General features: G+C 42.1%; 2 protein-coding genes across 4 annotated transcripts in view; one reads left to right on the forward strand and one right to left on the reverse strand.

Moving 5' to 3' along the window:
• Positions 1–1,292, reverse strand: part of LOC138800971 (uncharacterized) — a 52,511-nt gene extending 51,219 nt beyond the window's left edge. For all 3 annotated transcript variants that reach the window (XM_069983283.1, XM_069983286.1, XM_069983284.1), the window contains exon 1: positions 1,143–1,292. In XM_069983283.1, coding sequence (XP_069839384.1) covers positions 1,143–1,171 — 29 coding nt within the window. In that variant the 5' untranslated portion in view covers positions 1,172–1,292. The remainder of the gene's footprint in view (positions 1–1,142) is intronic.
• Positions 1,181–25,653, forward strand: NME9 (NME/NM23 family member 9). Its single transcript, XM_069983282.1, has 17 exons — positions 1,181–1,473; positions 3,831–3,888; positions 5,990–6,093; positions 7,459–7,530; positions 8,829–8,945; positions 9,589–9,664; positions 10,688–10,770; positions 10,967–11,059; positions 12,543–12,694; positions 15,728–15,924; positions 16,241–16,385; positions 16,484–16,591; positions 19,741–19,892; positions 21,268–21,412; positions 23,077–23,309; positions 23,444–23,995; positions 25,105–25,653. Exons 1-17 carry the CDS (start codon positions 1,249–1,251, stop codon positions 25,137–25,139), a joined length of 2,547 nt encoding a protein of 848 aa, XP_069839383.1. The 5' UTR covers positions 1,181–1,248; the 3' UTR covers positions 25,140–25,653.
• Positions 25,654–26,129: the final 476 nt, after the last annotated feature.

Genomic DNA, 26,129 nt, shown 5'->3' on the forward strand with positions numbered 1-26,129 from the left:
AGGTCACACTGTATATTGCAGACTTGCTTTCTATCACATCTACTGCTGATTTGGATTTGGAATGTAATAACGACAGGGACACTAAGGATTTGGCCTCATTCACACATCCACATTTTTCTATTTGTACCTGCAGACAAAGTACAGTCCATACGTCCCTATTCACACGTCTGCAATTTTACACATCTGTGATTTGGCCTCTAATATACGTCTATGGGATTGTCCACAGACAGATGTTTAGTTTTTTCCAGTGTACCGTGTGGGAATAGCCGGCCTTCTACCTTGCATTCAATCATTTACAGTCAAAGAAAGAAAAAAAAAGACTTTTCGCCTGCATTTTGGGCCGATAATAGCGCAGCACAGCGGCTGTATTACACATGGGGAAACTCCCTTCTACTATATGTGACATCCATAGCCTGACAGCTGAGGCTCCACTAGTATCCTCTAGATCCCAGGGGTCACACTTCCCTCATGTCTTGACAGCTGAGGCTCTACTTGTATCCTCTAGATCCCAGGGGTCACACTTCCCTCATGTCCTGACAGCTGAGGCTCCACTAGTATCCCCTAGATCCCAGGGGTCACAGTTCCCTCATGTCCTGACAGCTGAGGCGCCACTAGTATCCCCTAGATCCCAGGGGTCACAGTTCCCTCATGTCCTGACAGCTGAGGCGCCACTAGTATCCCCTAGATCCCAGGGGTCACAGTTCCCTCATGTCCTGACAGCTGAGGCGCCACTAGTATCCCCTAGATCCCAGGAGTCACAGTTCCCTCATGTCCTGACAGCTGAGGCTTCACTTGTATCGCCTAGATCCCAGGAGTCACAGTTCCCTCCTGTCCTGAGAGCTAAGGCTTCACTTGTATCGCCTAGATCCCAGGAGTCACAGTTCCCTCATGTCCTGACAGCTCAGGCTCCACTAGTATCCCCTAGATCCCAGGAGTCACAGTTCCCTCCTGTCCAGGCCCGGACCCCCGGTAATCCACCCTCTCCTAATAGTCGGAATGACGGTTACGGCAGCGGGGCTCATGTACTGTCCTCATTACTGATAAACCACATGTGAATACGCATTTACCACAGAAAAACCAGGTGGCACCAAACTGGCAAAACAAAAAGTTCATAGAGTTGTCAGGAAGTTCACAATACATACACAGCTTCCAGGCGTCCATCTCTATCCATGGCTGCCGGTTACCTCACCGGGAGAGAGCGCCACTACCACAACGAACGCAGCGCCGCGCTGCACACAACCACCACGCATGCGCGCGAAAAGAGACCGGCACCGTCAGGCCCTGCCTCTGCTTCTTCACCATTGGCTGAGGTGCCCCGTCCATCCCCAAAATAGGCTGGTTGACACGCCCCCCTGCTCGTATCGTCATGGAGACCCAGAAACAGCGTTGTTTCTCCTAGGAGACGCTAACTTAGTGGAGGTGACAGCTCTTGTGGCAGACATGGCCGGGAAGAAGAAGGAAATCATTCTGCAGGTGAGAGACGCACTGAATGGCTGTGGGGGTCATGGCGTCAGCTTAAAACTCGCTTCCAGTTCATACTGAGCGATATTTTATTCAGTTTTGCTACTTGTTTATATGAACATTGTGTCCTATAGCAGCGTGTGTCATCAGGACTGGGGATAAAAGCATTGAGACGCCTATAGGACATTCCATTCTAACTCTATAGCAAGGATAGGGAACCTTCGGCCCTCCAGCTGTCGCAGAACTACAATTCCCATCATGCCTGCACAGCCAAAGCTTTAGCTTTGGTTGGCCAGGCATGATGGGAATTGTAGTTTTACAACAGCTGGAGGGACACAAAAGCCATGTTTTGATGGAGCTTGCATTGTGCATTGAGGAGCAGTTGTGCTGAAAACCCAAACCGTTCCCACAGCTGGAAGATGTCTTAAGTTGAGGAATTAAGATTTCCATTCAATGGATCTACGGCCAAACCCTTAAAGTGTCACTGTCGTTTAATTTTTTTGCAGAAATCAATAGTCCAGGCGATTTTAAGAAACTTTGTAATCGGGTTTATTAGGCGATAAATGCATTTTTATCATGAAAAAGCAGTTTGAAGCTCTCACCCCCTGTCTTCATTGTTCTCTATGGAGAGGGGAGGGGTGGAGGGAGATGAGGCACTAAAACAGAACAACAAAGAGTTAATTTACAGGTACATCACTGGCTCTCTCCTCTGACAGTCAGCACTGACCTCTCTAACCTCTGAATACAGCTTTCACACAGCTCCCACTGTATAATCCTTTGTTCTCTGCTCCCTGCTGCCGACTAATCTCCCTCCTTCCTCCTCCCCCTCCCCGCTCCATAGAACAGACAGGGGCATGTCTGATGCAACAAGACGAGATTTCCTGATAATGAGCAGTGAATGAGAGAGAGGAGAGGGGGGAGGACCTGGGGAAAGTCTTTTGAGAATGCAGATAATGGCATATTTGCCTAATAAACCCAATTACAAAGTTTCTTAAAATCGCCTGGACTATTGATTTCTGCAAAAAAATAATTAAATACGACAGTGACACTTAAGCATAACCCCACAGCATTATCCCTCCTCCAACAAACTTTACAGCTGGTCCAGTCCCCAAACCAAGACTCGTCCATCAGATGCCAGAGTGTGATTTGTCACGCCGCAGATCACAACAAGTTTACACCACCTTATCTACCTCTTATTATTGTGCTTTGGTGATGTAAGGCTTGCATGCAGCCGCTCAGCCATAGAAACCCATGCCATGAAGCTCCCAGCAGAGCACAGATTTTGTGCTGATCTTAACATCAGATGAGATTTGGTCTCTGCAGTTATTGAATCAGCAGTGAATTGAGTCTTGGCGACTTGACACTCACTTTATAGCTGCTGTGGTTCCTACACATGCCCAATTTTCATTGATACCACTCACAATCTAGAGGGGGAAGAAATTACATGACCTCACTTGGCACAGTGATGGCCCCTATTACAGTACCATGCTGTGTATTAGTGATTCCTTCACAAATCTTTGCCTGGAGATCTGCAGTGAGACTTGTCCCATCGGGGACTACAGTGCTATTACATGACCCAGCGTTCACAGTAAACAAGGGCTATAGCTCATAATCTCATAGCACTCCTTTGAAGAGTCTCTTACAGGGCTCGACTACTGAGCAGGGAGGGCCTCATTAACAATTGCTGAATTGATATTCCCTTTGCATCTGTCGTTCGCCAGCACACATCCTCTATTATACTTGCATCCAATGGACCATGATTTTTTTAGCAACCCAAAATGAAGCCATCAACCTATTAATGAACGTTTAATTTTTCAGAGACTGATCACTTTCCCCATCACACAAGTCGCAACAGACCTGTGCAGCTGGTAATTGCTGTGCGCAATAGGTCTCTAACTTGTTATCTGGATGCTATAGAGGACAGCTTCTCATTTGGTGACCTCCTCTAATAGTCAGAATGGAGAGCAAGTGCAAAAATCATCTATCAGTGCAGAGCGCTCATCGTGATCATGTTGGGGTACACAGGGGCCTATTGAATAATGATAAAATCAGAATTCCATTCATTGAAATGCAACGTATGTTTTGCATAAATCACAGCCGTTGTTGCAAATTGCAGCAATGGCCGTGATTTATGTAAAACATACGTTGTGTGAACATGGCCTAAAAGGAGATGCAATGCAGCACTCTGGCTGAAAGTGAGACATTCCTGATGCTTCTAATATGCCATCCATGTAAACTATGGAGAAAGGCCTAATAAAGAGAAGGTTTAAGGTCTCAACTTGCATTTTCAGAAGTGTTTTGCACTAGGGAGTAATAGCTGTGAATGTGACTATTTTGCTAATATCATCCATTCTTTTTGCACCTTTCAGGTCGCCATAAATAATCAGGAACAATGGGAGGAGGTTCTGTCATCCAAAGGACTCATAGGTAATACAGAGTTAAGACACGTTAAAAAAAAACAAAACTGCTTGCTGCATATATCATCATGGTATTTACTATATAGCTAAACAAGCTGTACAGTCATGGACAAAAGTTTTGAGAATGACACAAATATTATATTTTCACATGATCTGCTGCCCTCTGGTTTTTATGTGTGTTTGTCAGATGTTTTTATCACATACAGTAATATAATTGCAATCATATTATGAGTAACAAAAGCTTATATTGACAGTTAGAATGAGTGAATGCAGCAATAATATTTGCAGTGTTGACCCTTCTTCTTCAGGACCTCTGTAATTCTCCCTGGCATGCTCTCAATCAACTTCTGGACCAAATCCTGACTGATAGCAGTCCATTTTTGCACAATCAATGCTTGCATTTTGTCAGAATTTGTTGGTTTTTGTTTGTCCACTCGTCTCTTGATGATCGACCACAAGTTCTCAATGCAATTAAGATCTGGGGAGTTTCCAGGCCATGGACCCAAAATCTCTATGTTTTGTTCCCTGAGCCATTTAGTTATCACCTTTGCTTTATGGCAAGGTGCTCCATCATGCTGGAAAAGGCATTGTTGATCGCCAAACTGCTCTTGGACAGTTGGGAGAAGTTGCTCTTGGAGGACATTCTGGTACCATTCTTTATTCATGGCTGTGTTTTCAGGCAGAGACTGTGAGAGCGCCGATTCCCTTGGCTGAGAAGCAACTCCACACATAAATGGTTTCAGGATGCTTTACAGTTGGCATGAGACAAGACTGGTGGTAGCCCTCACATTGTCTTCTCCGAATAAGCTGTTTTACAGATGTCCCAAACAATCGGAAAGGGGATTCATCAGAGAAAATGACTTTACCCCAGTCCTCAGCAGTCCACTCCCTGTACCTGTTGCAGAATATCAGTCTGTCCCTGATGTTTTTTCTGGAGAGAAGTGGCTTCTTTGCTGCCTTCCTTGATACCAGGCCTTGCTCCAAGAGTCTTCGCCTCACAGTGCGTGCAGATGCACTCACACCTGCCTGCTGCCATTCCTGAGCAAGCTCTACACTGCTGGTAGCCCGATCCCACAGCTGAAACACTTTTTAAAGACGGTCCTGGTGTTTGCTGGTCTTTCTTGGGCGCCCTGGAGCCTTTTTGACAACAATGGAATCTCTCTCCTTGAAGTTCTTGATGATGCGATAGATTGTTGACTGAGGTGCAATCTTTCTAGCTGCGATACTTTTTCCTGTTTGGCCATTTTTGTGCAGTGCAATGATGACTGCACGTGTTTCTTTAGAGATAACCATGATTAACAGAAGAGAAACAATGATGCCAAGCACCAGCCTCTTTTTAAAGTGTCCAGTGGTGTCATTCTTACTTAATCATGACAGATTGATCTCCAGCCCTGTCCTCATCAACACCCACACCTGTGTTAATGGAGCAATCACTGAAACAATGTTAGCTGGTCCTTTTAAGGCAGGGCTGCAATGGTGTTGAAATGTGTTTTGGGGGATAAAGTTCATTTTCTAGGCAAATATTGACTTTGCAAGTAATTGCTGTTAAGCTGATCACTCTTTATAACATTCTAGAGTATATGCAAATTGCCATTTTAAAAACTGAAGCAGTAGACTTTGTAAAAATTAATATTTGTATAATTCTCAAAACTTTTGGCCATGACTGTATGTGCTGTATTCAGCATAAGGCTACTGTATGTTCACAGAGTTATTCAGCTTGGGTGCAATGCCCAGCCATTGTTTTCAGTAGGAATACACACCGCAATTTAAAGTGTAAGCTGCCACACATATTTCAATTGAAAACAATGAGCGTACATTGCTGTGTATTTTTATAAATTTTCAATATGCAAGAGCCATTTCAATTACTCCGGAGTTGTTCCTTGTGAATGTGCAGGATGCCAGTGAGCGTCGGCGTCGGAGCAGGCCAGGTGAATACAGTTGATTCTTTTATAACGTTACCATCATTATATCTTACTGCACTTTTTCTTTATTAATTCAGTGGATTGTTGTAGACCCCGGCAGCATATCATAACAAAATAGCCAATGCAAAGAGCCTGAACATGGCTTCTTAATGTGTTAAATTGCTGTTACCTGTCTGCTTTTATTCTTAGTGGTGGATATTTATCAGGCTTGGTGTGGTCCATGCAAAACGACTGTGAGTCTGTTCCGAAAAATCAAAAATGAACTAGGGGATGACCTCCTGCAGTTTGCTGTGGTATGAATTATCATTTAAAACATTTTTTGGGAACCTTAAAGGAGAGGTCCGGCGATTTCAAAAATCCTGCAGCCTGCAGGGGGAGGGGCGAAATTGATTGCAAGTAGACACTTACCTCTCCTTGTGCCCGCGGGGTGCTGTGAGAGCTGCTGAGGGACCCCTGCCGGAAGTCATTTTCCCCCGAGTTGTGATAACATCACAACTCAGGGGAAAATGCCTGTCCCAGGTGATGAACAATCAGTGACTGGCTACTTGGCTGAGCGGCCAGTCCATTAGCCGGGTCATGACATGGACACCCTAGAGATCCCGGAGCTCGGCAGGGGTCCCGCAGCCACTCCCGTCAACTGACACAGGAACTTTCAGCATGTCATGCAGACTTGCAAGAGTTTTGATTAGATGGGGTCTTAGAGCTGACACCCCATCTGATTTCTAGATATAGCAGGAAAATGCATGCATAATTCCAAATGCCATCATTTCTAACTTTTGATCATATCACATATTAGATAAGATAGAATAAACAGTAAACACAATGGGCCATCTCCCCCAAACTGGCACCAATATCATCTACAGATCACAGCACAGAAAATAGTTAGACTCCAGACACAAAAGTCCAAAATGCCCATTTCATGCCCATGTAGATGACATGGAGTAAATTACATGCTAATGTTCATGGTGGTAACAAAAATGTCAAACCCCATGTTGGATTTTCTCATCATGCTCTGATATAGTAGAAGTGTATGGCATGGACCATTTGCTACTTTGTGCAAGCTCACTGTAATCTGTCAGTCTGCCATACTGCTGGTGGAAGCAATCTCATCAACAAGTAATCAGTTACAATATAGTCGAGCAAAGTCCCAAAGTATGGCCATCTTTAGAATAGACCAATAATATTTCATCTGACTCAGCCATTGACTGAATATGCTACAATTAGAGATGAGCGAACCGGGTTCGAGTTCGAGTCGATCCGAACCCGAACGTTCGGTATTTGATTAGCAGTGGCTGCTGAACTTGGATAAAGCTCTAAGGTTGTCTGGAAAACATGGATATAGCCAATGATTATATCCATGTTTTCCACATAGCCTTAGGGCTTTATCCAACTTCAGCAGCCACCGCTAATCAAATGCTGAAAGTTCGGGTTCGGATCGATTCGAGCATGCTCCAGGTTCGCTCATCTCTAGCTACAATGCTTCTAGAAGCAGGGCAGCCTTTTCTCTGCTTGCCAGGCACAGCTCTGTACATTTAGTAGTGGCTGTACCTGGTTTGCAGCTAGTCCTGTTCTCAGGTTATGGAAAATATACTTCTAATCTATTTTGTCTATGTTATAGAATTGACATTTCTTTAATTATTTTTTGTTCTGCTGACTAGGCTGAAGCTGATAGCATTGACGCCCTTGAGAAATACAGAGGCAAATGTGAACCTACCTTCCTCTTCTTTGCGGTTAGTTCTGACTTTCTTGATAGTTTTGATTTCTTATAGTTCTGTGTGATTTCTGCTTGCCACATGAAACCTTTCTCACTTAATTTTATATTACTTAGGTTCTTCTCACATTACGTTTTTATGAGATCTGGCAGAGATATATGTCAGAGAACTCTTTGTAGCATCCATTATACATAGACTCCCATGCTACAGAAACCATATACCTTGTGGGTCTTGCTCTATGGCAAAGCACAGATGTATGTGCTATTCTATCCTGCAGGAAATAACAAACCCTCATGGAAGCCACCTGAATGGAAGCCAAAATGAACTTTTCTGGCCTTCATCAGGCATTGGGGTCTATACAGGAAATTTTCCAAGGCTTACAGCAAACAGACAGCACTAGTGTGGTGTAAAAAGAGCTAACAGGTCCTTTTACATGGTCCGTTCATCGTCTGATCACATCTTTTGTGCAGCAATTTAAAAAATAATTTTTCATAATTATTCATGCATTATTAGGCTCTAGTAGCCAAGAAGCCTTTATATGAGCTGATAGTACAATGAATCTTTCCTGGGAGCTGGTCCTCTTGCACAGCACTTATGTGACCATCCTATAGACCAGTGCTTCTCAATTCCAGTCCTCAGGCCTCACCAACAGGTCATGTTTTGAGGATATCCCATACAAAGAACACCTGTGATAATACCGGATGCACTGGCTATAATTATATCACCTGTTAAATACTAAGGAAATCCTCAAAACATGACCTGTTGGTGAGGCCTGAGGACTGGAATTGAGGAGCACTGCTATAGAGCATCATTGCTTTTAACCCGATGAATGGTCCCTTACCACGAGTAAGGGAATAAAAGAACCATTATATGTCTCTTAATAAAATTGCAGTATATGTGCAAAGACAATAACATGCATTAGGTACATATATTTATTGTGCTTTTTCCTTTTTTAACATTATTTATTTATTATGATTTTTTAAATTTACACAAAAAGAATTCATCCACAAAGGACCTAACAATCCTCCCCCTCCCATCTATATAATATGTATGAAAGCCTTAATTTAAAATCTTATTCTGGGAAATAATAGTCCTTTCCTCTTCAGGGATACTTCATTCTTTCAAAATTGAACTGTGTACTATAGTTAATTTCTTTGATTGTTGGAATTGTATCACTTTTACAATATTTTTTCAGTTAATGCTCATGTTGTTGTTGTTGTAAGGATGTGAATTACTATTTGTTATGCTTTTTCACTTGCCTCTTTTCTTACTTATAATCTGTATTGTATAAATGAATTTGTATTGTATCTTCGAAGGGAGGGGACCTGGTTGCAGTGGTCAGAGGTGCCAATGCCCCCTTGCTGCAGAAAACCATCCTTGAACAGCTTGAAGCAGAGAAGAAAGTTATAAATCACGGCCTGGACCGTAATGTGGTAAGATTTCTTTTGGTTTCAGATGATGACATGACATAACAGAATCCCTGTTACTAGAATGAACTGTCACCTTATCAAATAGACTTTTGATATTTCATGTTTCCTAAAGAGGCTGTTTGGAGGAAAAATGTTTTTATAAGGCTGGAGTTGGTGTAAAAAGAAATAAACAAGCAATACTTACCTACCTGTGTACCCGCAGCTGTAATGCCAACACTTTCGGTTCTCTGCTGGCCACCACTTGATTCTTTTGATGTGCTGACCTCACAAGATCTGCCCTGCTCAGCCAATCACTGACGGAGGCGGGACACTATTGCAGCTACTAATTACTTAAGCAGGGCAGATCCTGTGGGGTTGGCACATTACAGAAACCAGGAAGAATCAGTGACCAGCAGATGGGGAGTGTTAGAGTCACAGCTGTGGGAGGGGGCTGAGGTAGGTGAGTTTAGCTTATTTTTAATTTTACATCTTTTTTATAACCCCCCCCCCCCCCCCCGGAAAACCACTTCAAGTAAAATAGCCATAAATGCTGAAAATTCAATTTTTTCAAGCATGCTGTGTACACTGGAAGTCTGACTCAACCACAGTTAAAGAAAACCGAACCTAAAAATAATGTTCGTTCCTTACTATATTGATATCCTGCCAGATAAAAGATGAGGCACTTCTGGAGGAAGAAGAAGAGACATCTCCTCCCCCTACTCAGACTGAAGATGATGAACTGGGTATGTGAAAACAGTTACAGGCTATGTTCCTACTCTGGGATCATAGCTGGGAAAGGCGGTCATCTCGTAATATAGACGGCTGCTAATAATGATCATGATTATTATTCATACAAAATCAAAAAAGTCTTGGTGCCTAATCGCACTGTGTGTGAATAGTCCTGTACCCGGTCGCCAACCTGGGTCAATATAGCATCAAGTTAATGAAAACCAGGACAAAAATCTCTTTTTAGAAAAAATTCTTGTTATAAATATTTTTCTTTTTGTAATGATTATTTATTTTTTGATATATTATTATTGAATATGATTATTATTAGCGGCTCTGTATATTACGAGATTGCCAGCTTTCCCAGCTATGATCACATAGTGGGAACATGGCCTCAAACAGAACCTATTTGAATTACTCTGATATCTGATGAGTTTGCATAATATAACAACCCTGGTAATACAGTAAATCGGTTATCTCCGTAAGTAATTACTACAACAAGCTGTACAGAAGTCCTGTCACCTGTCATAGACTGACATATCTGGTTGTATTTCCCATATAACAATGATGGCAAAACTCTTTTTTTAAACAATGCATTGTCGTATTGCTCTGTTATTCCTCCAAGAAATTTATGAAAAAATTGACAACTAGGCGTTACCAGTTAGGGGTGTGTCCAGGTCAGTACTGACAAAATAAGACCAAGTGGAGACACACCCCTCTCACAAAGGGAATAGTAACACCCAGTTGTCAATGTATTCATACATAGGTAAAATAATAAAGGAAAAGCACACAGCAGAGTTCTAAGAAAATATGATCCATATTGTTTTTTTGGGGGAACATATATATATTTACTACAAATCACATGTCAGGAGATGACGGGTCCTCTTTAAAGGGGATTTATGGGAGTTTAAACATATTTTATATGTCACAAAGATGATACCAGACTTAGGATGTCCACACCCTATTATTATTTTAGCAAGGTATTCCAAATATGCATAGGCTATACAATTAAAATTTCTCTTTTCCCTGCCCTGTTGTAGTTCCATCAGGAAAATCGTATACAGTAGCTATCATTAAACCTGATGCTGTTGCCCATGGGAAAGCAGATGAAATTATTATGAAGGTAAGGACTGTATAACATGTTCCATTGATGTGTCTGTCAGTAGTATAATACAAGTATTTGATGTCCATGTATGTAGTTGTCTAGGGTTCTTCACCACCTGCTGCTCACTGACTATGGAAACAGTCCCTTTTTTAAACATTTCAAATCATCTTTGTTAAGTTAGCAAAATGACTGTTTTGGACCTTGCAATTTTCAGATACAGGAGGCTGGGTTTGAAATCTTGGCCAATGAAGAAAGAACCATGACAGAGTCTGAAGCCAGAGACTTCTATAAACACAGAGCGAAAGAGGTCAGTGCAAGTCAGAAGTATGGTTAATGCGTATGCACGTGTTCCAGCTCTACCAGATTATACCTGCTCTGATATGATGAGGACCAAGCAGTTACATTGTCTGCAATATACAATTCCGAGTCTGCAAAATTCCAATGGCACATGGTTCGAAGGCTTTGTTCACATCATGATTTAACCATCCCATGCGTGTTTAGATCAAGAGTCTGTCAAAATTGGCTGCCGTTGTATGGGTGCCATATACTTCACTGACCCAAACATATTCCCGAACGTAATCATACAATTATATCATGTTGCCTGCATGTTGCACATCTGAGGGTCAAATCATGGTGTGGACCCTCTCTATCAAGGAATGACAGGAAACAGAGTTCCTCTTGGAAGGTTGGCAGGGCCTTTCAAATGCCTTCATAGAACACAATAGACAACAATCCATATTTACATATAGCTAAACTGCAACAAAAACAAGCTGTGCAGTTTCCCTGCACATCAGAGTTGTCTCTGGCCTTGAGTTCTTGATGTGCATGATATGTATGATAGCATGGCCTAGAAACTGGTAATTTTTTTGTATAGGAGTTCTACTGAAATGAATGGTACAGTGGTTCATTGTTAACACACATAATTTTATGGTCATTGACATGGCAAAATATGGCCATATTTTTTTGTGTGAATCACAAGTTAGATATATTTTGGGTAGTGCAAACCTAACTGAAAAAAATGAGTTTTTTTAGATTAGGCTATGTATAGGCTATTTATATTAATCTATATCTTTTCTTATAGTACAAAATCAGGTACATTGCTTTGGGTTTTTTACGTGAATAAAATCAATAGAGCCGCGTCAGAGAGGGGAGGGGTGTGTGCGGGTACAGCAGTGGTTGCCTGATACTATTGCTTTCTAAACCAAAAATCAGGCAGCCGCTGCAGTGCACACAAAGGTCACCTGTGATCAGAGAAGATGTCCTCTAAGAGTCACTGCATTTATAGTGAAGCCATCACCTCCCCTGACAATATTACAGTAACAAACAATGAGATAATCGTTCCAAATTTATTTTCCTTCTTTTGTAGAAAGTGTGGTTTACATATTTAAAAGAGCAGCAGCAGGGGATGTTCGGGTGGAGCAGGTCTGGGAGGGCTTGATACTGTACGTGGGCGTTGGTATGCTATTGCTGCTTTAAAATCTCAGTCCCGCCCTGGCCACAGTGGTGCCCCACCTTAGCCATTGATTGGATGAACGGTCATTTTCTGCGGGAACAATGCGTCATAGAAGGAACATGCTTCCCCTAACTAACTATAACAATTGGAGCCCCCGACTCACCTAAACATTTGATATGTCTGCGCCACTGTAAAAACTGCTGTAAAATTTACATGTGTGAACTCTAGGGGTCGAATCATTTTATGGACCAAAAGACAGCTAGAAAAACATAATGGAAACCTAGATTGGTTGCACTCATTGTTTTAATATGTTTTTTATGGCTTTCTACTTGATTAGGAGAAGTTCCAGGAGCTGGTGCAGTTCATGTCCAGCGGTCCATGTCATGTCCTCATTATATCTAAGTCAGGAGATGAAGATGTAATCCCTTCTTGGAGAGAATTCATCGGTCCAACTGATGTGGAAGTCGCCAAGAAGGAGAAACCCGAAAGGTGAGTTGATAAGAAATAAAATATGAGATATTAAAGATTTTATCTTTATCTATTTGATTGGTAATAAGTAGCTGATCAGTAGGATTCCGACCACTAATCATGAAACAGAATCCTCTTGTCCCCCAAGTGAATAGAGCAGCAGTGTGTATACTCGCCCACTACTTTATTCACTTTTTATGGCACTTCCCAACATAGTTCAGCACTTCACAATGTTTGGAAGTGGCCTGTGTCCCAGTATTCAAGTTCCCACTGGTCAGCTAGTTTTCTCCTATGTTGTAGATCAGGGGTACTCAACAACTTTAAGTGAGGGTCCACTTACCGGGGTCTTTTGTCAGGTGAAGGTCCGAGCTGAACATCATTAGTAAACTTGTTGTTTTGTTAACGTTTCACAAACATCGTTGAACTATTTACATACAGAATTGATGCTTATTAGTGGGAAAACTGTCATTTTCTCTATCACCAGCCGTTATATAGTCCCCCTGTGCTCTCCCCCAGTAGTATATAGCCCCCCTGTGCGCTCCCCAGTAGTATATAGCTCCCATGTGCGTAGACGGGTGGAGCAGGTCTGGGAGGGCTTGATACTGTACGTGGGCTGGTGGCGTTGGTATGCTATTGCTGCTTTAAAATCTCAGTCCGTCCCTGGCCACAGTGGTGCCCCACCTTAGCCATTGATTGGATAAACGGTCATTTTCTGCGGGAACAATGCGTCATAGCAGGAACATAGTCCCCCTTGTGCGTCAACGGCAGAAGGAGAGTGCGGCCTCTTGTGACCGCTGCAGCCACAAGAGTGACTGACAGGGAGGGAGCCAATAGCTCCCTTTCTGTCAGTGCTGCTGCTGCACGGTAACTATGAGCGCTCGTTACGAGCGCTCATAGTTACTGTGCAAGGGGGAGCTACAGGCGGAGTCTGGACAGTTGAGTCAGTTGAGGACCTCTGTTGTAGATCATTATTAATGTGGTTTACAATTTATATTTTGGAATTACAAAAACATTGTTAAAGTTTAGCATAACATATTGACATGGTCAAGACACATACATTGAGCTAACATTTATTTAAAACATTTACAGAGATGGGCTCCGTTCCCACTGAGCAAAGGTAGCGGAATTCCGCGACGGAATTGTCCGCCGCGGAATGCCGTTAGCCTCCCGCTCATAATGGGACTCTATGGGAGGCGCGCGCTCCTGCCCTGTCCGCGCTGAAGAATGAACATGTTCATTCTTCAGCGCGTACAGAGCAGCAGCGCGCGCCTCCCATAGACTCCCATTATGAGCGGGAGGCTAACGGCATTCCGCGGCGGACAATTCCGTCGCGGAATTCCGCTAGCTTTGCTCAGTGGGAACGGGGCCATGTACCTACTGGAAAAATCGTATTTCTGAAAATAGTCCAAGTGAGTGTATCACACGGCACTCCTGGTAGTGGTGTTAAAGTAGGAGCCCATTCCATGCTCCAGTGTGTCTAAGTAAACTTGGCACGCTTACTTACCGCTAGGTGCATTGTCATTTATATAAAAATTGGGGCTCAGTCTTGAGACCCACTGCAATTGGCACACACTTTGCTTCCCAGCTGGCTGCCCGATCTGACTGATTACAGGGGCCAGGCTCCATAGACTTATAATGGAGTCTGTCTTGTGCTATCAGTCAGATTAGGTGGCAGCCACACTTCCCACCTGTTTCAGTTGGTCCAGCTGACTATAATGTGTATATAGGAGCTTTCTGATCCCTGCCCAACAGATGATGTTGAGGGAAGGAAGGTTCAAGAATGTTGGATCTCATCTATCCTTCTGCCAAGTCCTTTTGATCTCAGGGAGATAAGCCTATGCCTCATTTACAACATATTCATTTTTGGCCAAGCCACACTTTTATGTGTGTGGAGTGAACGGTAGAGATGGCTGACGGCTGAACTAACTATCACTTGCCTTTTACTGGGCAACCGGCACAATAGGTATTACGTGCCTTTTACTGGGCAACTGGCACAATATGTATCACTTGCCTTTTATTGCGCAACTGGCACAATATGTATAACGTTTACGTGCCCTTAGTGGGCTAAACCAGTGACACTATAAGTCACTTGTACACATAGGGTACTGGAATGAATACACCTGCTAAAGCTGCTGATGCTGTTTTATCATCTATGTCTTAGCACTGGATCTTAGCCCTGAAAAGGACTTTTGGGTTCTGTAGTAAGCCTGCCTAACCCAAAACGCTACTAAAACATATCTCTCCCTGGCTAGGTTAAAAGCGCATCTGCGGTCGAGAGGCGGAAGTCAATTATTAAATATTCAAAGTCATGTGGTTCAGCCAGCCAATGAGGGTAGACGCCGATTTCGCGCTGCGTGCGTACTCCCAGGGTCCCTTACAGCCTCCCTGCATGGTGATTGGATTAAAAAAACTGCCAAGTGCGATGGGAGGGCTTTCGAATGTTTTTTTGCGTATTCGTCACACTACTCAGGGCCGTATTTACCACTAGGCACCCGTGGTCCCAAGCCTAGGGCATCCTTTTGCAGGGGGGCAGCACCAGGGAGCAGGGGGAGAGAAAAAAATAATTTTTTTGTTTTTATTTTTTTATTTTCCCTCCTCCCGTTTAGACTTGCCAGTAAATCTGGTGTCTTTTCCAGGGGGGTGGGGGGTATGGTGGTATTGGTCAGGTCTGGTATCGCCAATAGGTGCGTGAAGATGGGGCGTCTTCAGGTTTAGTGCCTATGGCAGCAGCAGCTGTTAATATGGCCCTGACACTACTCGATTGAATATTGTGTGTTGTCAGGACATTACAAAGTATTACGGAGTACAAATCTTGTGCTACTCATTCATCTTGATATTTGAGCTGCTAGAGCTCTCTTCCCTCTCTGTGGCACATTATTTTCTCAGTACCACTGGGCATATCATTTGCTGAACATTCACTCAATTATTCAGGAAGCAAGGTAAAGTACCTTCACTATAAAAGCTGTTTTCTTTTTGTGTATATGATGAGGTATGGTAATACCTTATTCAGTGCACATTGTGAAGTTATACTCTGCATCATGTTTTTCCTCCTAGTTTGCGAGCTCAGTATGGCACTGAAGTTCTGTATAATGCAGTCCATGGAAGTAATGACAGAGAACAAGCTAGCAGGGAATTGGCTTTCTTCTTCCCAAGTTTTAAACCTCAGCAACAGCTGGCAGAGGAATTAGCCTCAAGGATCCCAGAAAGGACCTTAGCCTTGATCAGACCTGATGTGTTGAAGGGCCGAAAAGGTAAAATTATGGTATATTGTCTTTAATATACTTGACTGTAATATAGATATATATTTACTTTGTTTACCCCAAACTACTTTGAACTCTTCTTAAAATCTTTATCATTTGCAATTGAAGCCGTATTGCACATGCCATACAGAGAACACACATACATATATATATATATATATATATATATATATATATATATATATATATATATATACACTTTTCCATACACAACAAATAACTTACACCTGGAAATGTTAATGTTCTCCGATCTCCATTTGGGGGACGCTGAATGACAGGTATATAACAACCTTCTAATATATTTCAGATGAGGTTCTGCAAAGTATTCGAGATGCTGGTTTCTCTATAGCAATGCAGAAAGAGGTAATGTTAACTGAGGAGCAAGTTCACGAGTTCTACAAAGAGCATGTAGAACAAGATTATTTTCCAGCACTTAAGCAGCAAATGACAAGGTGAAGTAGAGATTGACCCTTTTAAGCCATAAATATATTAATTTCTTATGCTTGTGAGAAATATTTTATTGAACTGTGTTATCTTATTCTTCTGTCAGTGGTCCTGTTCTAGCTCTAGCACTGGTAAAGGATGATGCCGTAAGCCACTGGAGGGATTTGTTAGGCCCTGCCGATCTTACTGAAGCAGTGAATACAGCACCAGATAGGTTTGTAAAAGATGTGATTTAGTACTTATTATCCTATACTCTTAGGCCTTATTCACACGTTCCGTAATTTACGGATCCGTATTTCCGTATCCGAGTTAGTGCACATTGAAGTCTATTGGGCTATTCACACGATCAGTAGCAGAAATGGATGAAAATCAATCCGTAAAAAAAAAAGGACATGTCCTAGTGTGGACCCGGTGCGGACCCAGATTTTTTCACGGATGCTCTCATTGACATCAGTTGTCTACGGATTGTTTGCGGATTGCAACATGTTTGGCATCCGTATTTCCGTAGAAAAATATGGATAACTCATGCTCCTATTTGCACAGCAGTATATAGAAGTGCTGGGATCTATAGTTCTCCGGATTTCTGTTGCTGAACACCGTATGCCGATTGTAGCAGAATCCTATCGTGTGCCGATTATAGCAGAATCAGTAGACGAATGTATTGAGGCAGTGGTATATCGGTATATATTGGTGATGGTATATCAGAGAGCTGGGATCTGTAGTACTCCACAAGGTGAAGACCATACAGAAGGGTGCCTGCTCGGAACATTGCATACTTTATATTGTGCCGAATTTAGCTGACAGGCCATTCATTCACTGCTCACAGTCTCTTAATTGATTCATTGATACTTTCCTAACCACATAGTAAACACCAATTTATTGTGCTAATTGGTAATGATGATTGGCAGCTGGGCTACAAAGGTACAAGTACCAATTACCTCAATAAATTGGGGTGTTTACAATGTAGTTAGGAAAGTATCAATGAATCAATTAAGAGCACTGAAGGCAGAACGGCACAGAAGGATCACATAGGAGATCGCATCATTACCGCAGGAGGGGGTCTGATGCCGCCGAGGGGGTCTGATGCCGCTGCAGGAGTGGGTCTGATGCCGCCGCAGGAGGGGGTCTGATGCCGCCGCAGGAGGGGGTCTGATGCCGCCGCAGGAGGGGGTCTGATGCAGCCGCAGGAGGGGGTCTGATGCCGCAGCAGGAGGGGGTCTGATGCCGCCGCAGGAGGGGGTCTGATGCCGCCGCAGGAGGGGGTTTGATGTCGCAGAGGGGGTCTGATGATGCCAATCCCGGCCGAGCACGGAAGCGTCCCCGATTGCCATGGTGATCGCAGGAGGGGTCTGATGATGCCTGTAAAGACCGAGCACAGAACTGTCCTCCTGCACCATGGCAACTGGGGACGCTTCCGTGCTCGGTGGTGATTGCAGGCATCATCAGACTTCCGTGCTTCCGGATGCAATACGGAAGCAATACGGATGTCCAACCCGTAATTTTTAGCGGGTGGTTTCCGGACCCGAAAAAATTACGGAACGTGTGAATAAGGCCTAAGAATGGTTTTACACGTGGCGTTTTCCCAAACGGTGGAAAAGAACTCCATTTAACACCCACTGTGCTCTTTAGCAGAGAGACATTGTTAGCTGGCGTTTTTTTTAGTCAGCTGCAGTTTTTAAACGCTCTTAGGTCGAGTTAAATAAAACAGAAAAAAGAAGCAAACAGCGATTCTAGCGCTAAAGAAATTTCAAAGAATTTGGTGAAAATATAGTTAACTTACGTCACTTAGGGGGACAAACCTATGTTATTGTTTAAACCCCCTCCGAGATGGCAAAATCACCAATGGATCCAAATCACATATAGTGTATTTATTTCAAACGACAGGCAACACATTTCAGTGGCATGCATTATCACCTTTCTCAAGCAATATTTCACATGACATAGAGAGAATGTGTGTGTGTGTATATATATATATATATATATATATATATATATATACATTATATATATTTTCTATATACAATTTTGCATATACAGCAAATAACCTACATCCGGAAATGTACTCCGATCTCAATTTGGGGGACGTTCCAACACTTGGAACACAGTCAGGCCATGGAAATCCAGTGCACTGGGGGTGAAGCAACGACCCCTAAATGGAGAATGTAGCACATTCCCGGGTGTAAGTTAATTGTTGCGTGTGCAAAAGTGTAAATATATGTTATATATCTGTGCAATATGACTTCAGAAAGGTGGTAATGTATGGCACTGAAACGTGTTGCCTGTCCTTTATAATAAATATACTATACAGTACAGACCAAACGTTTGGACACACCTTCTCATTCAAAGAGTTTTCTGTATTTTCATGACTATGAAAATTGTAAATTCACACTAAAGGCATCAAAACTATGAATTACACATGTGGAATTACTGTATATACTTAACAAAAAAGTGTGAAACAGCTGAAAATACAGTATGCCTTCTAGGTTCTTCAAAGTAGCCACCTTTTGCTTTGATTACTGCTTTGCATACTCTTGGCATTCTCATCATGAGCTCCAAGAGGTAGTCACCTGAAATGGTCTTCCAACAGTCCTGAAGGAGTTCCCAGATATGCTTAGCACTTGTTGGCTCTTTTGCCTTCACTCTGTTGTCCAGCTCACCCAAAACATCTGGATTGGGTTCAGGTCTGGTGACTGTGGAGGCCAGGTCATCTGGTGTAGCCCCCTATCTTTCTCCTTCTTGGTCAAATAGCCCTTACACAGCCTGGAGGTGTTTGAAAAATTTAGATGGTCCAACTAAACGCAAACCGCATGGAATAGCATGCTGCTACATGAAAATACAGAAAACTCTTTGAATGAGAAGGTGTGTCCAAACTTTTGGTCTGTACTGTATGTGAATTGAATCCATTGGTGAGTTCACCATCTTGGAAAGGGGTTTAAACAATAACGTGTGTTTGTCCCCCCAAGTAATGTAACGTAACTGTATTTTCACCGCACTCCATTGGTCTCCTTGAGCTCTATAATTGTTTGCTGCTTTTTTTTCTTTATTTCTTTGTGAGACCAACATACGTGGTGTATATCCGGGATTTAATTCAGCTCCCTGCAACATATTGAATATCCTGATGGGATAAGGAATACCTGAGCAAATGATAATGCTAACGTGGCCTTTAGGTGTTGTGGGTGATTCTTGTGTTGTCCACTAGCAGCCGGTGGGATACTTTTATGGAATCTATTTGGATGAGGCCTGCCATGTGTGTTTACTTAGGTCAGGTTGGGAATTGCAGCCATAACACGGACACAAAAATACACTATATTATACTCACTGGAAACTGGCCTTATGCTTTCTCTTTTATGTATCTGCTCTTAGCTTGCGGGCTCGGTTTGCTGCCAAAGAAACTTCAATCAACCAGCTGCATGGAAGTTCAAACCCAACGGAGGCAGAAAATGAGATTAATTTCTTTTTCCCTGTAGAGCACACCTTAGCAGCCATTAAACCAGATGCTTTGGAAGAGCATAGAGGTACGAGATTGAAAATTATTGTAATGTTTGTAATACTAGAAATGTAACTGGGTGGGACAGGGCTTGTGCAGCCTTGCAGCTCCCAACACAGCCAATGGTGGGCGTGGTGAGGGGGGGGGGCATACCCCTTTAAAATGAAATTCCTCATATTTCCCAATATTGGTTAGCAGAGGGAGCAAATAGAAAAAAGTGACTATACTTGGCAGCATCCTGTCAGCGTGGCTGCGGGATCTTCTAGCTCCCCCTTACACTCTAGCTACTCTGAGAACTGTGTCATGGTGTATTGTACACCGACACTTTATATATATTCTATTACAGATGGCTTATGTAGAAATAATAACTGTTAATAAGCAAAATATACTACACGATTTAAAAACAAAGTACTTTTGTAAAAAAAAAAAAAACTAATTCAACAAAAGATGTCTTATATTTCCTTAAAAAAACACAACAACAAAGAAACAGGATGAAAATATTTTCTCACACAGTGAAAAGAGAATATTTTCTTAAAGGGGTATTCCTATGTCAACTAACATAGTTATACTTGTAGGGCTCTGCTCTTCAAGGTATATATTTTAACAAATACATTTATTTAGCAATCTTGCCTTCTCCTGATATGCCACTCTTTTTCTTCCATTGTTGACAGCTTGTTGTCTAGGTTACCAACCACCACTCTGCTCTAAAAGCAGTGGTCTGGCTGGTATATACATAGCTATACTATACATTTTTTTTACATATTGTACACTATATATCTATACGCCTACATTATGGCTATATATACACCACCCAGACCACACTGCTTTAAGAACAGAGTGGTTGTCTGTAACCTAGACAATGAGCTGTGAACAATGGGAGGAAATAACAGATATATAAGGAGAAGGAGGCAAGTTTGCTACAAAGTGACCAATGTTAGGGAATAATACTCCTGTAACACTTGTTACAAGCAGCAGACGAAGCTTTTTCATCTTTAGTTATGAAAAGCTTTAGGGCTTCTTGACAGTGATTTTTTTGGCATGGAAAAATGTAGCATTTCTGTGGCGAGAAACTTATAGATAAAATACCATACCCGTTGTATGATGTTTATTAGAAAAGGACAGTGACCTGAAAATGCCACAAATCAAAACTTTTAAACTTCACTTCAGTGTGTGGTGTTTTTCATCAAGCCAACCTAAAGGGTTATTGCTATTTGAAACTGTTCTATCCACCAGATGGGACACATCCTCCTCTAAATTAGCTGCACAAAATCTGGAATAAACTAAACATTACAGATGTTGCCTTGGTCAGATCTATGCCTATGGCTGTATGAAAGCACCACATGACCCGCTAGTAGTTTCATTTTGTAAAGTTATGTGTGTGTATACTGTATATATTTCTGCAGATGAAATCATGGAAAGGATCCAAACTGCTGGCTTTTCTATCTCTCAAATTAAGGAAACTAATTTGAGCCAAGAGATGGCTGAAGAATTTTACAAAGAACACAAGGGAAAGCCATTTTTCGATCAACTTATCAACTATATGTGCAGGTGGGTTTAGTCTGAAAAATTCAAAACTTGGACAGAGTTGTGGGACAACCTTAATATTCATTGAAAGAAACATGTACATTTAAGACGTTTTTTTTTCTTCTCATCAGATATAACAACCACATATAAGTATTCCTAGATATTCAGGTCCAAAATATATGATTGATCATGCATTGCTAAGTGGATCAAGGCCCCTAGGATCCACTCCAAGTCATATCTGAAAGAGGGATGCATAAATAACCTAATTGTTACTCATGACAGACAAATAATAATAGATAGGGAGGTAAAACAAGAACCAAATAGAGGTTGCCTAAGATATATGGGGTTTGGCATACCAGCAGTATGGGCCAGCTCTAGTAGATTAGTTTATTTTCTCTAGTGGCCAAATATTATCACCCTGCAGGCTAATGTTTGACACCCCTGGTGTAATCAGTCTATAATCCAGTGTTTACACGGTCTGCAATGCATCCTCTCATTTTAATTGGTTGCTGCAGGTCTGGCTTTAGAAACCCTTCACAGTAAGGATATGTGCATACTACGGAATCCACTCGGATAACTTCCATTGGATTCCGTGTGTGCTACTGCTTGAAGTTTCACCGATCCCAGAGGCTCCATTCTATGCTTAGGCAGATTGCCCCGTCCACCCAAAGAATTGAATGCCAATTCTTTGGGCAGACGGCGGACTCTGCCTGAGCGGATTTTCCGGCCGGGTAGTGGAGTAGAATGCCACACTTTCTCCCTAGTAAAAAAGAAGAAAAAAGGGGGGGGAAAAGGTGCTTCCTAGTGCAATATCTGAGTTACTGGATAGCAAATATGCACAAAAACATCAATGTGCTCACCTTAGGAGGTTGTGCAATAGTAGGCACAACACTATATCAAAGCGTATTGTCAATACCGCAGCTTAGCAGAGGATCATCTACACAGCGTGTAGAGTCGATACACCAAAAAGAAGTCAGGTCCTTAGAGGACTATAGGGCCCACAAGCAATCCTTCCAATAGCATAGCGCAGGTATTCCAGCTGGGTGGTTAATAAGCCGTGTGTGGTCGGCTCCCAATAGATGTAACTCACCAAGCCAAGTCCTTACTAAAACGAATTTATTTAAAACAAGCGACGCGTTTCGGCACACTAATCTCTCAAGCTTTCTCAAGGTTGAGAAAGGCACTGAGAGATTAGTGTGCCGAAACGCGTCGCTTGTTTTAAATAAATTCGTTTTAGTAAGGACTTGGCTTGGTGAGTTACATCTATTGGGAGCCGACCACACACGGCTTATTAACCACCCAGCTGGAATACCTGCGCTATGCTATTGGAAGGATCGCTTGTGGGCCCTATAGTCCTCTAAGGACCTGACTTCTTTTTGGTACACTTTCTCCCTGGCTTTATTATGGGACCGCAGTGGGTCTCAGGCATGAGGCCTGTTATGATCAATAAATTTTTATTAAATGTCTAGTGAGAGTAACGCTTTAATGACTGGGCCCATTTTCATTTTTGAATTGTTTTTCTCCCGCTCACACTTTAAAATCCATAACTCTTTTAATTTTTCATGTGCAGACCCATATGAGCACTTGTTTTTAGCAAAACTAATTGTACTTTGTGGTAACTCCCTTAATTTTTTGGTAAAATATTGTGAGTAAAAGAATAAAAAAATATTTTTACCATTTACTTTCAGAGGTCCTTGTTTAATGATGATTCTCAGTAAAGAGAACGCAGTGCAGGAGTGGCGGTCTCTGATGGGCCCTACAGACCCGGCTGCAGCACAGGCATCAGCTCCTGATTCCTTGAGAAGCATGTTTGCAAAGAGTGTGCTGCAGAATGCTGTTCATGGTTCCTCAAACTTAAACCATGCGATGGAAAAAATCAAGTTCATATTTGGGGATATTGAACTGGAGAAAGCCAATAATGGTAAAGTGGACAATTGTTTCCAGTCCAATGACTGATGGATTAGCTACAGCCTAAACCTAAAATTCTAAACATAATATAAACACAAAAGCGTTGGTAGTGTCTATATTGCGACTTACATTTTTTTTCTCTCTCAGAAACTTTGTTTTTAAATGATGCTCCAGATGATGTCATGGAAAGTGAGAATAGTGAAAATGCAGCTTCGGAAAGTAATGATGCTGCAGAGGACGTCAAGGAAAGTGAGAATAGTGAAAACGCAGCTGCGGAAGGTAATGATGCTGCAGAGGATGTCAAGGAAAGTGAGAATAGTGAAAACGCAGCTGCGGAAGGTAATGATGCTGCAGAGGATGTCAAGGAAAGTGAGAATAGTGAAAACGCAGCTTCCGAAGGTAATGATGCTGCAGAGGATGTCAAGGAAAGTGAGAATAGTGAAAACGCAGCTTTGGAAGGTAATGATGCTGCAGAGGATGTCAAGGAAAGTGAGAATAGTGAAAACGCAGTTGTGGAAAGTAATGATACCGCAGATGATGTCAAGGAAAGTGAGAATACTGAAAACTCAGCTTCGGAAGGTAATGATGCTGCAGATGATGTCAAGCAAAGTGATAATAGTGAAAATGCTGTTCTGGAAGATAATGATGCTGCAGATGGTGTCAAGCAAAGTGAGAATAATGAAAACTCAGCTCTGGAAGGTAATCATATGAAATAATTAAAGGAAAACCATCAGAAGGTTTGTGCATATATAGTTCCCGGTGGCCGCTTACCTCCTCTTACTGGCACAGATATTCTGAGGCTTGTAAGTGCAGCTGTGTTCATGTAACTTAATCTAAAAATATGCAAATTAACTCATTAAGAGCACTGAAGGCAGTCCTCTTTCCCCCCGCCGCCAGAGCAGAAGTAGCCGGTCGGATACTTATGGCTACTTATGCATATGGATACGTAGACAGGCTGGAATATGTGTCAGGAGGTGTGAGCATCTGAGCCAGCAGGCAGGTCCAATGGTGCTCTAAGGAATGCCCCCAGTGCTCCTAACACATTATTTTTATATTTGTATAAGATTGAATTACACGAAAGCGGTGACACTTAGAAACATCAGGATACTGGAGTTGGTTAAAGGAGGTAAGCGACCATCGGGAACTATTTATGAACTATATCCTAAACCTGCTGATTTCCTTTAAGATGTAAAAATTTCAGTAAATTTATTGGTAAATAAAGTTATATTACTATCTCTCAGTTTTTTCATGCTTTCCTTTAGTTTCAGATTCTGTTTGCTCTGTTGTCTTCTTTGCCCCATTGCCTCTTTTTATAGCAGAGGCCACAATACTACTTACAATTTGGTCTTTTAGTATTCATGCTGTCACCAGTGATGTAAGCTGGAGATAACTAGTCAAGCTGGAGGGAATAAATAAAAGGGTGTGTGCCATACTTTTAGTTGAAAATATATTGTTCATCAGCTTTTTAAAAACATATCAGACAAAATAAGCGTGTTTTTCATGTCATCTGACAGGTGGGTGGGGCTTACCATAAAATGGGTGTGGTTTAGCATAAAAGCAGGTGTGGCACAAATGCACCAAAAAAAAAAAAGGAACTAATGTTCACAATATTGCGGAAAAAAACATAATGTTATCCCTTCTCCAAACTTGTATGAAGCGGTAGTTTGGTTGTCTGTATGAGTCCTTGTATATGTTCAAAAAGAAATGTATATATATAATTTTTTATTTTTTTTTGCACATTAGATTTGATGAAGAAATATGAAGCTGCTGTTTTGTTCATTCCAAACCTTTTTATCTTTTATTTACAGAAAGTGAAGCAGAACCTTCCCAAGAACACAGCTAATGAAAAGATAGTTCATTTCGTAGTGGTGGATCTCACTGTCATTGTTTGAATTCAACAGAGAAATAGAAAACTAATATTTAAATAAAAAATAAATATACCAGAATGTGTATTGTGCAGTACAATAAACAGCTGTCCAAATTTTAAATAAAATGGATAAAATGTAAGCTATGAGACACAAAGTATTCAAAGTATTACACCACTGAAACCAGACTGTTGTATATATTTATTCTATATGGCTTATTTAAAGTGAATATGTGACTCTGTGACTGCCTACTGAGAAGGTGGCACCACTGGATAGATATCAATAAAAGCTATCAGAACATACCTATGTTATCTGTTTTTATTTTTATATTAAAACACCTTAATTCAGGCTGTGAATAGTGGCAAAAAGGCAGGCCAGGTAGTGATAAGCTACGTCTTCATTACACTATTCACATCTCAAATAAAAAATGTTAATGAGAATAAAGACACAGGCAAGTGACATATTTTTATTGACATCTATCTAGTTTTGCCGCAAGCTCGGTCACAGTCTGGCTTGATTTTTTTTAGGTAACTTGGTATAGTTTACAGCATGTGTAAATCAGAGATATTGTCTTAGAGCTCGCCTTTAAAGGGGTACTCCGGCGGGGGGGCTTTTTTTCGATCTGGTCGGGGAGGAGGTGGCTAAGGGCAGCGATGTCCACTCACCTCCCCGGTTCCAGCGGCGGGTCCCGTATGGCGCCGCTCCGGTCCCCGCTGCCCGGACCCTTCCTGGTTTCTGACGCGGGCTTGAGATGCAACGTTTCAAGTCCGCTCAACCAGTCAGTGACGGAGGCGGGATCCCGCCTCCATCACTGACTGGCTGAGCGGACTTGAATTGATACGGGACCCGCCGCTGGAATCGGGGAGGTGAGTGGACAACGCTGCCCTCTGCCACCTTCTCCCCGGCTAGATCGAAAAAAAAAAGCCCCCCCCCACCCCCGCAGGAGTACCCCCTTTAAATCTCTTTTA

The sequence above is a fragment of the Dendropsophus ebraccatus genome, chromosome 9 (assembly GCF_027789765.1).
Source record: "Dendropsophus ebraccatus isolate aDenEbr1 chromosome 9, aDenEbr1.pat, whole genome shotgun sequence".
Classification (NCBI taxonomy): domain Eukaryota; kingdom Metazoa; phylum Chordata; class Amphibia; order Anura; family Hylidae; genus Dendropsophus; species Dendropsophus ebraccatus.